Source organism: Dermacentor variabilis, chromosome 3 (assembly GCF_050947875.1).
Source record: "Dermacentor variabilis isolate Ectoservices chromosome 3, ASM5094787v1, whole genome shotgun sequence".
NCBI classification, from domain to species: domain Eukaryota; kingdom Metazoa; phylum Arthropoda; class Arachnida; order Ixodida; family Ixodidae; genus Dermacentor; species Dermacentor variabilis.
Window position 1 is genome coordinate 77,503,118 of NC_134570.1, and position 17,337 is coordinate 77,520,454.

Sequence of the window (17,337 nt, forward strand, 5' to 3'; positions counted from 1 at the left end):
GAACGATCAGGGCACAACTTTAAATATAACGGGAATAACCTGACCAATGCAACGATTGATCAAAGGAGTCATCGCATAACATTGTTGTCATGACTGCTGATACGTGGATGATTAATATGTTTCATTATTGCGTGGGCGTCCATGGTGTGAGAGCAGTACGGGTTCAGATTGTTCAGTCATGTTTTACTCATAATGCACATTTTATAAAATAACCTGCAAAGAGTACAATGCCTTGTCTAAGGTATTATTTTCTTTGTTTTCATCTTCTTTTTGTTATGAGGAGCAAAGCTTATATGTGACACTAATCATAAGTACTATGACAAATTAAGTACCATCAGCCACGAACATTTATAATTTTCTCACACATAAAGTTAAAATAGGAAACAAGACAGTTCGCTATGCACGAATCGGATGAGAATTCAAGGCAGCGCAATGGATTTGTCGAGTTAGAATGCTCAGTTAGTGAAATGTTACTGTCAGGCAGCACTCTTGAACAAGCAATGTCATCAGGTGGTCTAATACAAATATTTCTCAAATGTGAATATGTTCGTAGCGCAGAATTGCCGCAATTTCAAATCTGAACTTCATACCACAGAACCATGCGTCTTTGCACCGAAGAAACAACAGTGGCTGGCATCCACTTCAAGCCAGGGATGAGCGTCGACATTCCCTTGGCTGGAATCCACCACGATCCGGAATACTTTCCTGAACCGGAGAATTTCAATCCAGACAGGTAAGCGGTCATTATGTTATCAATCCAACAACATGCGTGCTAATTCCTTGCTTTTCGCAATTTTGTTTACCGCATCCTGTCGTCACGGCGCCTCGGTTGAAGCATACAAAAGTAAAATATGGGCGGAAAGTTCTCTCGTTTACATCTTACGTTGATGACTGTGTTGAGGTCTCATCATTGCGGCTTAAACAAGTTAGAATAAAAACACTCAGGCCTCCCACCAACAGTGTTCTCCAAGCCAGCCAGCGGGCAAGCACGCTATGTTAACTCGTGACCTACGCTGTCTTGCTTGGAGCGTCGCAGACCCGATAAATTTTGCAACTTGAATAGTGAGGTGTGTCACAGTGAGTAGCTCAGCTGTGAAAGTCAACAGCTTCGCGCAAGTAGCGGTGGTAAGTGCACTTTAAAAGAGAATGCGCGTTCTCACTGTACTTAATATGGTAGGTGGTGCACGGCTTGTATTTGTTCATTGCTCTCTCCTTTTCACACCTGGATGCCTGTCCAGCAAAGGTGGAACAAAACTAGATTTCGTTTAGTTTCTTTATGTTTCGCGCTTCACGCGCATTTAGTTGGTGGCTCCATTGTTGCAAATTACGCTTTTGCACCACGCACAGTCCTTGTTTATGGTGTACCTAGCTGAAAGTGCTCACGAATGACATCTTATACTTCACACTGGCCAACAGGTTCATGCCGGAGAACAAGGATGCCATAAGGCCGTTCACATACCTGCCTTTCGGAGCGGGTCCACGCAACTGTGTCGGCATGCGTCTCGCTATGATCCAAGCCAAGACAACTCTCGCTTCTCTGCTTCAGCACGTTAGGTTTGAGACGTGCTCTGAAACAATGGCAAGTGTTAAAGTACATTTTACCAATTAGCTCTAATGCAGACATCCGTGAAGATATGCTGCAATACAATCCGCTATGCCAAGTTTTTATTGTGGGTAACGAATAAAACATCAGGATGCCGCTACGCCGGCTACTTGGCAGACAAAAGAATGACATACAGGGCTAACTTCAGAACCTATACAAAACTACTTTGAGCACTCACCGAATAATGTTATAATGACGTAAAGTTCACTGCGTCCTCATCTACAAAGCTTCCCCAGCCTATTTGTTAAATAGCCCTTGGCGTCGTTAGAGTGTAGCTTTAAAAGCAGGGAGGATGAAAATTCGTTGTTGCCTTTCTGAATCTGTCATGTGCATAGCCCATATGAGAAGGCTTTCTTTGGAATCACATTTCATGGTTTCGAAGAAATCGATAACTTCTTTTTTTCAAGTGGGGGATTACACGACTAGTCGGGCTCATACGCCCTCGAAAGCACCATTAGCTTTTATTTGCGTCCAATAAATTTAGGCATGGATCGGCGATATTGATCTGGACAGCCATATGAAAGAGAAGATGCTATCTTTCTAGATTAAAGCGCTACCGATATGAATAATGCTTATTGTACTGAAATAAAAACAGCGAATGCCGTCAACCGACGGATGGTCTTTATAGACTCACAGATTTGTTTAAGGTCGCGGAAGAAAAGTCAGTTTCGCTCGAAAGGCGAAGCATCGATTGCGACAGCAAATTACGAATTAAGAATAATACGAATAAGATACGAATTAAAATACGAATTAAGAATAATAGTTTTATTGGCCGTATAAACATCTAAACATTCGCTTACTAACTAAATTAACAAGCCTTGTGTGCCGCGTGCGCAAGCAAACATGAACACAACTCACTCGATGATCGCAGAAACTCGCTGTCAAAACGCTGGACTGAGGAAACGCAGCAGCAGCAGCAGCGAGCAAATTGACCTTCCTCCTGCGTCTCGCATCGACGTGAACTAAGCCTTGAAAACACAGCGCCAGGGCGGACTGTGTTCCCGTCGCAGACGGCTTTCAAGATACAGCGGCACGGAGTAGAACGCTGCCCCCGCATCCTAGCGAACGCCGCAAGACGCCGCTCTTCCTCGTCGCTTTCCTCGCTTGCGTGCGCAAGATTGAGCGGCGATCGCCGCCTCATCCTCACACAATTTCAATCGCACATAGAGCACGCGGAGCGTTGCGGCAATTTTATCGTCCTCGGATTTGCTACGGAACCTCACGGCGATGCCGACAGCGACGGAAGAAATGCGCCTGGAGTGTCCGTATAATTGCTTTTGCAATAATGCCAAAATTTTAGACTGCCTCGGCACTGAGCACATATCTAACTCGGAAAGAAAAGAAAATATCTGAAATTTATTTATTACGCGGAATATAGCGCTTAGAGGGGGAGAATTTAGGCTTTGCGACCATTATTTTCATAAAATAGACTATATTTATTGGCATTGCTAGATGTACAGTCAGGTTGCATTAGGTGCTCTATGAAGTGAACATCACGTAAGGGCGGTATATTTTGTTTCTTTCTGTTATATTTCAACTATGTCTAAGTGTTTTCCTGTTTCACGATTTCAATATCTTACCAAAAAATTTTTCAATTCCTGAAATAACAATCTGAGGCAATATCTCATTTAGTTGGGACGGTTTATTTCGAATCAGAAATCTAACGTGTTTTAGCAACTTACCAACGAATGTAATTCACCGTTTAATGGATATATAAACAGAGAAGTCGCCTCGTTGGCCTGAGCTAATCGTTTTAAAGAACTGTGAAATACTTCCTCTAACAGCGATGCGGTATGCCCATGTCAAATGGAGTAATTCTTAACAAATCTGGCACAACCAATCTAACATGAATGTCGACGTTGCTGCGACTAGCAGTGAAGGAATCTATGGACCTACGGTGTCGAAACCGCCCAAACGCCCTATATGTACGGTGTTTATTCAGCCAGGAGGCTTTCTCGGGCTTCTATTTTAGAGTTACTGTATATAGCTCCTGCACCGAGCCATATACAGCAACTCCATTTTCTCTAGACACGCTGCTCCATCTAGCGCCACCGCAGCGAAATTGATGATCGACGATTGTGTGAATATATATCCAGACAAGGATGACTATTTACGAGGCAGGTTCCACTCTGCCCACCATCGGTTAAATTTACGTGATTTCATCATAGAAAAGTGGCACTTATCCCGTGGCACATGCCTAATGGCCCTTGTTAGCCACAAACAGGATAGTTGAAAATTGGATCACCTTTATTTGAACATGCACAGTCAATCAAGTTCGCGTGAAAGAGGTTCCATTGAAGAGCTGCACAAATCTAGTTTCACATACCCGGTAATACAGGTTGGCACACTCACTCACACTCACACACAAGCACTCACACACTCACTCACACTCACTTCAAATACGTGCGTGCGAGTACGAGTGAGTGCCAGTGAGTGTGAGTGGAAGCGAGTGCGAATGAGTGCCAGTGATTGTGAGTGGAGGTGAGTGAGAGTGAGTGCAATGAGTGTGAGTGGAGGTGAGTGGAAGAGAGTGCAAGTGAGTGACAGTGAGTGTGAGTGGAGCTGAGTGCGAGTAAATGCCAGTGATTGTGAGTGAAGGTGAGTGTTAGTGCAATGAGTGTGAGTGGAGGTGAGTGGAAGCGAGTGCGAGTGCAAGTGAGTCACAGTGAGTGTGAGTGGAGGTGAGTGGAGGTGAGTGCCAGTGATTGTGAGTGAATGTTTGTGCAAGTGAGTGCAGTGAGTGTGAGTGGAGGTGAGTAGAAATGAGTGCGAGTGCAAGTGAGTGGAGGTGAGGGGAGCTGGTTGCTAGTGATTGTGAGTGAAGGTGAGTGCCAATGATGTGAGTGGAGGTGAGTGCGAGTGAGTGCCAGTGAGTGTGAGTGCAGGTGAGGGCGAGTGAGGTACCAGCGAGTGGAGAAGAGGCGAGTGCGCGCGCTAGTAAGTGTCTGTGAATTTCAGTGCGAGTAAGTGCCTGTATAAGTGTTAGCGGAAGTGAGTGCGAGCGCGAGTGAGTGCCAGTGAGTGTGAGTGGAGGTGAGTGTGGACATGAGTGAGCGATTTTCAGTGAGAGTGGAGGTGAGCGTGAACGTGACTGATTGCGGGGCCTGGGAAAAATTACGATGAGTACGTGTGAGTGAGCATTCTTCTACACTGCCGAACTATGTGCAGTGATCCAAGTTGGGGTTAGCTATTGAAGAATGGCACATAAGTAGTGGCTTACACCAAGTAACCAAACCAGGCGTGAAATCGGTCAACGGATGACGCCGTTAAACCTCTTTCACGAAGTAAAAAACCCATGACCCAAGTTTGCCAAATAATTGGTTTCTAACGCGGTTGGCATCACAGCAGCGTGATGCTCTATCCGCTAGGCCATTGACCAAGTGACACAAGGTGGCCGGAAAACGTCTACAGACAGACAGACAGACAGACAGACAGACAGACAGACAGACAGACAGACAGACAGACAGACAGACAGACAGACAGACAGACAGACAGACAGACAGACAGACAGACAGACAGACAGACAGACAGACAGACAGACAGACAGACAGACAGACAGACAGACAGACAGACAGACAGACAGACAGACAGACAGACAGACAGACAGACAGACAGACAGACAGACAGACACAGACACAGACAGACAGACAGACAGACAGACAGACAGACAGACAGACGGACGGACGGACGGACGGACGGACGGACGGACGAAAATAATCATCGTACCTCGTGATGACGTATCGGCATGGAGGTTAATATTTCCATTGCTGCCTCTATAATTTTTGAGAAAGTTAGCAGTTTAGCCCGAAGGGCGAAGCATTGACAGTGATTGCGTAGTTTAGAGTCGTGTTTGAGATCCTTAGAAGGTGTATTTCCCTATACTTGGGTGCGACATTTTAGCGCGACGCAATACGCAAGGAAACTCCTGCTGCGCTGAAAAACAGCACATTGGAAGATACCAGGCATCTCACAACACTGGCCCAATAAGGAATACCAACAGTGGCATCACAGGCGTCGCACCACGATGTTGAATGAGATGAGACCGACGGGAAACCGTTTAACGTTATTCAGCGCCCTGTGAAATAATCGTTACTGTTAGTTTGATGTTTACTGCCCGCAGCGCTCAGACCCAGGACACAGCAGCTCAACAGGAACGCTAGTGTGTTTATAGTGCGCGTGCGCACAACGTAAATGCTTGCTGCAGAAGGCAGCAATCATGAACGGCATCGAGGTGACTGGGAATGTCACTGATGCTGCGCTCACTTTGTTTCATTGTTATTTTACATGTGCAATCAAGCGGAAACTCACGACATGGTCGGCGGAAACGACGGCGGATACACCGATGACTCAAATGCGCCTCGAGCATCCGCATGGTTGCTATCTGAATAAGAATACCACAATTTCGCCCAAAAATACGAAGCACTGAAAGAGATAGCAAAGTTTAGCCTTGAACTCAATCGCCTGAGACAATGTTTTAAGAACGCACCGGGGCGACATCCTAGTGCGACGAGGAACCTGCGGCTGCGAAAAAGAAACAGTGCCCTCACAACTACTAGGTGCCTCACAACGCTGGCGTACACAGGTTTTAGCCCCCCCCCCTCCTACCCCTACTCCCCGCACACAGGCTCAAGCAATGCGTATAGGCGTGGAAGGCTTCCTACGCTAATGTAGAGTTAGTGCATATGACTGGCTCCCTCCAGGAGCCCTATAGAGTAACTCTACGCTAGCGTGATGAAGAGCGCCGCCATCGGCGCGTGGTTCCCCTTCAACGGTGAACGAGAAAAGGCAGCTTGAAAAGCGTCATCGTTTGTAGCTCGAAGTGCGCTGCCCAATCCGTTCTGACCACAGTATGCGCCACGGGGGTGTTATACACGCAGCTGTGCAGCAGGAAAGCCAGCGTTTTTGCGCACAACGTTCATGCCAGCAGCGCAAAACAGAACGTTGCTCTAGGGCTCTGCTGCATAGTCGATTTAGTGGCGTGATGTGCATGTTGATTTAGATTATTCGCTTTTAATGCGGTTAGCATTCTTAGGCTATTTGCCTCCACTTTGGCAAGCTGCTGCTGATATAGCTAGCCCCTGAAACCTCGCTTTCTCGCGTGAAATAAAAACAAGAAAATTATTAAAGTACATGTTCAACGGTTGGTTTTAAACCTGGAACCCCCGACACAACAGTTCGATGCTGTGCACCCATTAAATAGAGAGAGATAGAGAGAGAGAGACTGCGTAGAAGATGTACAGGATGGGCACGTCTATAGAAATCCCCCATACATTTACAAGCTTATATCGTGCATATCAGCGCTACGAGACGTTCTGAACTAGAGTTGCGTCGCAAGGCAGTAATTTACTGATAAAAGTGTGAATTCGCACTCGCCTTGGTTACAAGGAAGGAACGAAAGAGAAAAGCAGAAGGCAAGGAGATTAGCCAGAATAAAGTCCGGTTGCCTACGCTACACCGCGGGAATGGGAAAGGGGAAAACAAAGATGACAAGGAGAGGGAAGAGGGAAGGAAAGAAGGAAATTAGTTTCGAGTTTGCTGACGCGTGTGGTCTAATAGTAATTGCACTAATAGACGCAGACCTTCACACAAGCCCGTTGTTCTCAAGAAACACAAAACTGCCTTCACCGCTTTATGGACCGACGAGCGGTGGGGGAGGTGTTCCAGCAGCACCTGCACGAAAAGCGGCCAATTGTCCAGTTTTTGCAGAGAGCAAGTTCTTGTGTTTCTGGGGCATATCGTGTACATTGGCAAAGCAGGTGGTTGACATTTTCTTCGGTACCGCAGACCTTGCACGCTGCACTATCGGTCGCTCAAATTAATGTAGAGTATGCCTTTGTGAAGGCAACTCCTAAACAAAGGCGACAAAGAAACGTAGCTTCACGTCCAGGAAGTCCGTATGGAGGTCGGAGTTGCAGTGAGGGGTTTAATTGATGCAGTTGTGTAAGTCTTAAGTTTGACGAGTTCCACTCGGTCAGTGAGAGACAGCGTGCCAGATGTCGAAGCTGCCTTGCGGCGGCTTTCCTCGCAAGCGGAATAGGAACGCTATGCTCTTCTTGATGTGATGTGAGAGCAGCGTTATAGGTGGAATCATTGCCACTGATTCCAGAAGGGCCAAGTACCCAATGAAGGGCAACCTCTTAACCTTTTTGCTGGACGTGATGGTGAAGTTTAACGATTTCGTATGTCAGCTGGTCATGACATCCGCGTCGGAGAACTGACTGCGCGCACTGTAATGGCGGTTTTGAGACAGGGAACACAGCCCATTTTCTAGTTATTTCAGAATCAATGAATTCCAGCGCACGAAGCAGAGCCGTTAGTTCTGCCGCCGTTGAGGTCGTGACATGAGATGTCTTGAACCACAGTGTTATTCCTCGCGTTGGTTTAAAGAGCACACCACCACATAACCGGACGACGTAGTCGATCCATCGTTATAGATGTGCACGTGGTTGCTGTACTATTCATACAAGAGGAGTAAGCTCAGTTGATTCTGAAGCAGGGGCCGGCAGATCTGACTTCTCCTGTAGTCCTGAAATCATTATATGCACTTCTGAACGGCTGAAATATAACGGAGAAAACACTGGCATGTACGCAGGTGCATAACCTGAAGTAAATGCCGCACGATATGCACTGATAGTAGCGCAAAAGGTCGAGCAGGGCCTTTAAGCAGTGATGGTGGTGGGAAGGGGTCCTAGCTTACAATGAAAATCAATTATATATACGTAGAACAACGAACCCCTCATATGTGCAGTTGCTAAGGAACCCGAAGCAATAGAAATCACAAAATCCTCGCGTAAATAAAGGTGTCTTTAGAGATAATTTGTGAGGCTACAATTCTTGAATGCTAGTTGCAGTAACGTCGACAGTCGCAACCGCCGCGGTAGCGCAGTGCTTATGGCGTTCTGCTTCTGAGCTTGAGGTCGTGGAGTCGTTCGCGGTTGCGTCGGTCATATTTCCACGGGGGCGAATATGCAGTAACGCTTGCGTGCCTTCATTTAGGTGCTCGCTACAGAACCCCAGAGAGAGAGAGAGAGAGGGAATATAGGAAGGCAGGGATGTTAACCAGTTAAGAGTATGGTTGGCTATCCTGCGCTAGGGAAAGAGAGAGAAGGGAGAGAGAAGGTGGAAATACGTGTGCGGACAGTACTTCAGTTAAAGCTGCTCGCGCAAACCAGACGTTCTGAGAAAACACGAAAGTGCCTTCACTGCCCTCTGGACCGATGATGGCTGGGGACGGTGCTCTAGTACTGTCTGTTCACTCAGAGGACGATCCTCTAATTTCCTCATTGTGTTGGACAAAGATTGTCTTTGTGCTTGAAAATGCGTACAATGGCACAATAAGTGGTCAGTGTTCTCTTGACGCAGACAAGGCAGCTCGGACGTCAAACCAATAAGACCGCTGCGTCCCTATTCCTCTCTCAAGGACCGACGCCTTGAGACAACTTCGCAGTCTAGCTCGCACGATCACCTTAGCAGAGTGGAATACCGTACATACAAGGCGCACAAGACTGCGCAGACTAAACCCGTCACTTCAACTCAGACCTCCGGCCAGTCTGCACCGACGCGAAGCGTCCGTCCTGTGTCGGTTGTGGCTTGGAGTTGCCTTCACAAATGTCTACTCAGCACTAATTGGAATGGCTGATAGTCCTGCATGTGATGTTTGCAGATGCCTGTAGGCAGAACCCCAGGTAGTCAAAATTGATCCGGACTCCCACAGTACGGCGTGCCTCACAATCGCATCGTGTTTCTTGCATGTAAAGGCTACACTTTAATTTTTTTATCAGTCATCGTGAAATACACTCTGATAAAATTTGCGCAGTTTAAGGCATTGCACGTCTCTCAGGTCACTAGAGACCTTCTAACCTTCCGCCCACTTGATACCGAGACAGCACAACGGTGGTGGCACCAACGGCAAAAGCAACCTCATGCGTCTGTACAGTGAAATATTGGGGCCCACTTTTGCAAAGCCAAAGCAGGTGTGGAAGCAATGTATGCTGATAAGGAATATTTAGTCCATGGTAATGTTCATAATACTATAACACATAATAACAATCACGGACAAGAAAAAAAAGTACCAACGTAACCTGGTACGCCGATAAATGCGCGGGAATATCCAGCGGTCACTTCAATGGAAAATATTATACTACTATTGTGGGACAAAAATATGCCATTTGAAAAATGATTCTAGTCTGTTATTGTTCTGGTGAAGAAGGAATACTTGTAATTTATTCGTGGTTGCGGATGTAGGTTAAACTGTGCGAATTGTAACGTCGTGTATTCCCAGTTGAGAACGGTTACAGATAAGATAAGGGATTTAGCCAAAGGTCATGATATCATAACTAGCAAACAAACTTTAGTCTGATTAGATTTCTGTGTGTTTTCATCGTAACCCTACCATTAGTTCGCATGAAGTTGCCACGGTAAAAATGCCGCTTATTTCTGATGAATATAAAGAGAAATAAAAGTAGTTAGGTTTTTTATTCAAGATTGTCGACATCTTCTTTTGTGCAGGGGTTCCACACCGCACATGCATAATTTAAGAGTGACCTGATTATAATATGAGGCTAGTAACTTAAGAAGATTATTTAGATAGGGATTCAAAAGACCGAGCTTGCGAGCCGCAGATGCACCGAGTGAATCAGTGTGCATGGACCAGGTTAGTCGGCTTGCGATTGTAATATCTAGAACCATAATACTGTCGGTTTCGACTAATAGAGTGCCCCGCGTGTAATATTCGTATTCAAAGATTTTTTTTATAATTTCTGCGCAGGAATGGAGTTTCTTTGTTAATAAGCTTCATCCCCCCTACGTTACACCACTTCCATGCAGCATTAAGGCTATTTTAGTTCTCTTTTAAATCTTAATGAATCGCAGTGTAAAACTAGCGTTGATATTTGTCAAAGACAACGCCTTTAAATGCCTGTTGACTACACTTAATATTGTGCTTTCTTCTGCTCAACAGATTCCGCTGAAGTTGAAACCTGCACAAGTGTCTCCTTCTTTCGACGGTCCATTGCTTCTGCGGCCAGTGACCCGTCAGCCCTCGGCGAACAACGTTTCAGGATGATGTCGAATGTGCCTTGCACAAAAAGCGTGATTTCTCCTTGTTTACTGAAAAGAAGTTCTTGCTAGGCAAATTGGAGCGCTTTACTGTACATTCATTTTAATGCCGCGAAAAAAAAAAACGCCTCAGGGACGAGACGACATACAGAACCAACTCTCCCTCAGTTTAATAAAAGGAGAGCACGAGAAACGCGAATATATGTATGTCCGATTGTGCGTTTGCAATACATCGCACGTCGAAACACCCTTAAGCGATTTTCTTTGCTTTGATATGCTCATGAGGAGTGTGTGTCAAAAGAACCTATCTGTGTAGAATACAAGGAGACTCACGCGCCGCAAACGCGAGCTTGCGCTGTCTTTCTTTATATAGGGAGCTTCGAGCAGTTCTCGCAATATCCGCTCGGCGCTCTTGCCCAGAATCACAACATGCGATATGCATGCCCGGAAGCACGTATCTGCAGTCTCAAGAAAGGAGAAATAATAAAAAAAACGTTTGATTACAAATTTAAACAATTTGGGTAGAAAAAATCTATGCTCGTGCTTATAAATCTAGGTCAGAAATGAAGCGCTTATTGAAAGGAATTGTTGTCGTAATATACAGAAAAGAAATTAAATGTCTGCTTCACAAATTGTTAGCGCTTAGCGCTGTGTGCTTGTCCTATACAAGCTGTTCTTTAAAAATTGCGCACGGTAAATATGGCGCACTTTTAGCACCTTCATGGAGAATTCGTGACGATTTAGGTTATGAATCAACAAGGCTATATTGCATACCAGATCTTTAGAAAAACGCAAGAGGAACCACGCTATCTACTGTGGCTTGAATGATGTTTTGATTTCTGATTATGTGGCGCAGATGTAGATAACACCTGATTAATTAATTTTTTTTTTATTATAGCGACCTTTATTCCTTTACCTAACAATCCCCCGAGCTGTAGTGCTCGACAAATTCTCTGAAGACTTTGTTTGAGGCTGACATTCTTTTGGTAGTGACACATGTGGGAAATATCTTGCCACTACGTTGTACTGGATTAAATAAAGTCTGCCCACGAGAACTGAGCTACTTTGTGTATAGAAAGCCGATTTCGTTCACAATAGATGCGAGATCGCCCCTATATGTATATATCATACACAGAAGTACGTATATCAGCAGATTTGTTTCTCCTCCTTTTTTTTTTTGTCTTTCCTGGGCTTATCGATCAAATTGATCCACGTGGTGATGAAATTGAAGTAGATATAGATGCCCAGTCGCTGTATCTCTCTATGCTCTCCCGTCTCGCGCGGCGTGGCGTTCCTAACAGCCTGCGAAGGGCGTATTGCGCAGCAGACTCGCCAGCGTTGTATGGAGAGAGAAGCGTAACCTTCAATCTGTTGCCACGGCGATACGAACGCCGCCCTTTCTCGCATCCTTCTTATATTGTCATCGACGCCCCCATGTTTAGTTGTGGCATGGAGAGAGAGCACTCGTGAGCCGCAAGAGATTGAAGCTTAAACGACGTCTGATCACTTCAGCGTCCGTGCGAGCACGACAGTTGGCTGAGAGTACGTGCAAGGAGAAATTTGGTATATCCGAATTTCTCCGTTGTGTTTCCAACGAGAACTTCTTCGGCATTAGAAGGTTTTGGAGGTCCATGCCATGTTTTCCGCACTCGTCGCACTTCTCGCGCTCTTATCGACGCTTATCTCTTGGTACGTACAGTTTCGTTGTTATCTTCGTTATCTGAAAGCGTAATGCCCCACCGCATTTTGTAAAGATAGATTTCATTTCCCATTAATTTCTAGCCGCCCTTCGTCCCGAGCTGCAAATATCAGTGGTAACGACGCTGCGCATTAGAGCCAGTCCCGATTTGTGAAGAGAATGAAAGATGAAATGTGAAAAGAACACTGCCCTTGCTTTCCTTATAAACGCTTACCGCAGGTTTATATCTTGCGTGATTTAAACAGACGGTTTGAATTGCTCGTGGATTTATTGAAATAATCATTGGCACCATACTTGGTGTCTTGTATCGCCAGCATAAGAGCACCAGTGACCCTTGCGTATCTGAGTGGTTCGGCATCTTTTTAAGACAGTGACAGTGAAATATTTATTCTTAGAGCTGGACGACCCCGGCTCACGGTGCTCTTGATGTTTTAGTGTCTGGCTACGTTAACACTGATAATTAAAGATCCGCAGAAACTGGCGGTGTGTTGCCTTTCAAAACCGTGATCTAATTACGAGGCACGTCATATATAGTGGAAGACCATGGGTTAACTTTCACCACCTGACGATCTTTATAATATACTCCATGAACGGTACCACGATCGTTTCTGCATGTTTGCGCCCCCCCCCCCCCCATTAAAAGGCAGCCACCATATTCTAGATTCGAATCCGCGACCTCGCGTGCAATGGTGCAACAATATACTGAAATATATATATATATATATACTGAAATATATATGAGTTTTCGGATGCCAAGACTGCTACCCAGGTCTACTGACATTAGAGAGGGGAGTGGTAACAGGAAGTAGTAACAAAAATTAAAATTAAAATATGTGATATCTTATACGAAGCGTAACTGCATGTGAATCAGATTTATGCTAGAATTGCTCACAGCCATAACGGTAAACAACGACAACAAGTACGTACGTAAGTCTAATACCTATAGCGCATTTGGCTATGTAAAACACATCACCCCCCCTCCCCCCAACAACAGACACGCATGCGCACATGCGCGCACGCAAGCATAAGTGCATTATGTTAGCTAATGCTTTCATGCATGTGTCCTGATGTTCAATGGTGACTCTTCATACGCGAGGAAGATATGAACTTACTGTATGACAGCTTTTCACACTCACAAACCGTGGTCTGTGTCTGAAAAGCTGGTGTCGAACCTTTGTGCTGTAGAACTTGACAGCTGTCCCAAGTCAGTCGAAAGAGCTCTCCGGATTAGCAAATTTCAGCGTAGCAGTAAAAGCGAAGATCTAATAGCAAAATTTTCATCATTTAACGAGGGCAGGCTGATCTGATCAATGCAGGAAAGCTGAGGCCATCAGGCATCACTATGTCAGACGACTGTTCAGAAAACCTTAGACGAAAAAAAAAGAGTTTTTTTTGGAATCTCGCCATGGGGTCACAGAGACACAACCGATTTCATTTTTAACATGATGTCTTGAATTTCAACGATGTCAAATATATGTATGACGATTCCACAAGTAAAGTAGTGCAGGAAAAATGCAGAGCGATGCATCTTGGGAAGCCATTTCCTTTCTTAATTTTCATTGCCGAAGCATTAGAAATGAAAGAGGCGGCTTTTACAGTTCTATTGGCATGGTGTAACCATCTGTCATCCGGTGTAGAGTCATAGGTAGAAGATGATTTCGCAAATACGCTCGGAGGGGGCGTGTGTTTTCTCCTTGACGATCAAATTGCTTCAGATGAAATCGAGATAGCACACAGGTTATGTGAGGCGCCGTGGTGCCTGGCGTAAGTTTTTATTGAAGTAAAAATCGGATAGTGTGCTCTTCTTATCGATCGACATCATGTTTGAGTGACGTTTTCTTTAGAGCTGATAAATATAAAACTAGCAGTTCTCTTTACGAAATGTCTATCAACTGCAAGGGTTCCAAGAAAGTGGAAGAATGCAAACATTACACTATTCCACAAAAAGGGAGACGTTAAACAATTGAGAAAATATAGGCCCATTAGCTTACTCCCAGTATTATACAAAATATTCACCAAGATTATTTGCAATAGAATAATGGCAACACTGGACTTTAGCCAACCAGGGGAAGAGGATGGCTTCGGGAAGGAATACTCTACAATGGATAACATCCATGTCATTTTTTAGGTAATCGAGAAATCCGCAGAGTAAAATCAGCTTCCCTGTATGGCTTTGACGGATTACAAAAAGGCATTTCATTTATTATAGATACCAGCAGTCAGGGAGGCATTACGTACTCAAGGAGTACAGACCGCTTACGTAAATATCTTGGAAAATAACTACAGAGATTTCACAACGACCTCAATTCAGCAATAAAAGCAGGAAGATACTTATAAGAAAAGGGGTCAGACAAGGAGACACAATTTCTTCAATGTTGTTCACTGCGTGCTTGGAACAAGTGCTCAAGTTATTAAACTGGGAAGCCTTAAGGGTAAGGATCGACGGCGAATATCTCACCAACCTTCGGCTTGCCAGTGATATTTTTCTATTCAGCAAAACCGCAGACGAGTTGCAACAAATAATTGAGGATTTTAACAGAGTGAGTGTAAGAGTGGGGTTGAAGATTAATATGCAGAAGACAAACATAATGATGAATAGTCGGGCAAGGAAACAAGAGCTCAGGATCACCAGTCAGCCTCTAGTCTTTGAAGGAGTACGCTTACGTAGGGGAATTAATCTCAGGTAACCCTGACCATGAAAGGAAATTGATAGAAGAATAAAAATGGGTTGAATCGCATACGGCAGACATTGTCAGCTCCTGAATGGAAGCTTACCATTATCATTGAAAAGGAAGGTGTACAATAAGTGCAATTTATCGGTGCTGACATATGGGACAGAGAATCGCAGACTGACGAAGAAGCTTGAGAACAAGTTAAGGACCGCTGAAAGAGCGATGGAACGACGAATGCTAGGTATAACGTTAAGAGGCCGAAGGAGAGCTGTTTAAATTAGAAAGCAAACGGGTAAAGCCGATATTCTAGTTGACATTAGGACAAAAAATGGCGCTGGGCAGGTTATGTAGTGCGCAGGTTAGATAGTTTTTACACCATTAGGGTTACAGAATGGGTACCAAGAGAAGGGAAGCGCCGTCGAGGACAGCGGAAGACTAGGTGGGGCAATGAAATTAGGAAATTTGCGGGCGTTATTTGCAATCGGTTGGCGCAGGACGGGGGTAATTGGAAATCGCCGGGAGAGGCCTTCGTCCTGCAGTGGACATAAAAGATGATGATGATGATGATGATGATGATGATGATGATGATGATGATGATGATGATGATGATGATGATGATGATGATGATGATGATGATGATGATGATGATGTAGGTATGGAAAACAATTGATACCGATTATATTGCCTAGGAGGCGATTTTAACCTCCCTCATTTGGAATGGTACCAGCGGCCTCCCTTTTCCGCTACAACAAAACCTTGAATGGCTCAAATGGCATCTTTTATGAATTTTTTCGGGCTGTCACACACTGTTTTTGAACCCGCCTGAGAAAGCCGTATCTTTTACGTTTTTCTGGCGGGCAGTCTGGATATCGTGCTCTCAATTAAACTCACTCTGGGAATTAGTGAAGAAGCAGAGACATGTACTTTGCTGCGTTGCTTGCTGAGAACATATAAAATATTCCACTGCGTACCATCTGCCTGCGGCGAAACTCGTTTCGATGAGGGATACTTCAGCTGAACAAAAAGGAATTTGCATCCAATGGCTTTAGTTCGCCCATGTGTAAGGTGGTATTAGACACGCAGCGTACATCGGGTAAGCTCAAAATTGTGGTCAAGGCAACGAGAGACGCTGATGGTTCACCAGAGTGGCTACCGTTGTCTGTAACCTAGGCGCCAAGTAGGTCATTGGGATTTCGATTCAAGGCCAGACGGCCAGAATGATGCAGTCGCCGTTGAATCATGCAACGCATTGCGAGTCCCGGAATCAAAATAAATTAGAATCGGCGCCGTCTTCATTCTGTTGCGTCCCCAAGGATTGTCGCACCACATTGCTAGACACGTGCTGAATGAGTGCCTGCGGCATCACGACGTCGTAAAGTTGGTTAGAGTCCATTCTAATCATCACAGTGGGACAGCAGAGAAACGACCAAACAATAACAGCTTCGCTCAAAGGGAAAAGAAATGAAAGTGATGGAAATGTTGAAACCTTTAACACCTGATCTCGAGCTTTTCTCGTAATGGGAGGTCGTATCAATATCTGTAATGACGAGTCACGCTCGTTCAGGCGGACGTTGTGCTGCTAAAGACGAGTTACGGTCGGCATTGAATGAAAGGTGCCATCAAAAACAGCTTTTACTGTTTATTTTTTTACTTTTGTGATAATTATGACCAGAAGCCAATCAAGTAAGGTATTTTCGGAATAAGAATGATAGATCAAGAATCATCACTACGTAAAAAAATTATGACATCGGGTACATTTTTCCGCGCACAATTCGTTGCTTAAAGGTTTAAATTTGCACGGAGGCACTTTAGACTGTGGTATAAGAATACGCCGGGTCGACATCTTAGTGCGACACAGCACTTGAGGAATGTGAGGCAAAGAGGCCCCTCAAAACGCATGCTGTGATAAGGAGCACCTTGATTGTGCCGTAAAAGAATAAAAATGTTTCAGAGCGCTGTAACAATGGTTTTAGGTGTTGATTCCGCCCGCAACGGTGAAGAGGACGGCTTAGACAGTGCTCGCTATGATACAGGCAGCTGTGCTTCTGATGGGCCCCTTCTCCATCACTACTTCAGCAACTTCTGCTGCAGTCTACAGCCTGTTATATAACTTCACAGTGTCATCAGGTGCCGCTGTGTTGAAGCTTGCCACGTAACTGCATCGAAGCATTGTGTTGCAGTTGTAGCCCGGGAACAGTGGCATACAACGAAATGTTAACGTTGGAGTTCCGAGGAATCAATGCAGGCAACCGGGGCCATTTGTCATCATGCAGCGCAGCATGCGTAGAGTGCTGACAAACGTCTGC

At 45.0% G+C, this 17,337-nt stretch overlaps 2 protein-coding genes across 6 annotated transcripts in view; both read left to right on the forward strand.

Moving 5' to 3' along the window:
- LOC142575913 (cytochrome P450 3A41-like) overlaps window positions 1-11,134 on the forward strand; it is an 84,208-nt gene extending 73,074 nt beyond the window's left edge. For 4 of the 5 annotated variants that reach the window (XM_075685712.1, XM_075685710.1, XM_075685709.1 and 1 more), the window contains 2 exons: window positions 596-733; window positions 1,417-1,624. In XM_075685712.1, coding sequence (XP_075541827.1) covers window positions 596-733; window positions 1,417-1,609 — 331 coding nt within the window. In that variant the 3' untranslated portion in view covers window positions 1,610-1,624. Of the gene's footprint in view, window positions 1-595; window positions 734-1,416; window positions 1,625-10,562 lie in introns of those variants that run through there. The other variant, XM_075685708.1, reaches the window with a different exon arrangement.
- Window positions 11,135-11,946: 812 nt separating this feature from the next.
- The window catches only part of LOC142575915 (cytochrome P450 3A41-like), a 39,829-nt gene continuing 34,438 nt past the window's right edge, over window positions 11,947-17,337 (forward strand). Inside the window, exon 1 of the mRNA XM_075685713.1 lies at window positions 11,947-12,349. Coding sequence (XP_075541828.1) covers window positions 12,297-12,349 — 53 coding nt within the window. The 5' untranslated portion in view covers window positions 11,947-12,296. The remainder of the gene's footprint in view (window positions 12,350-17,337) is intronic.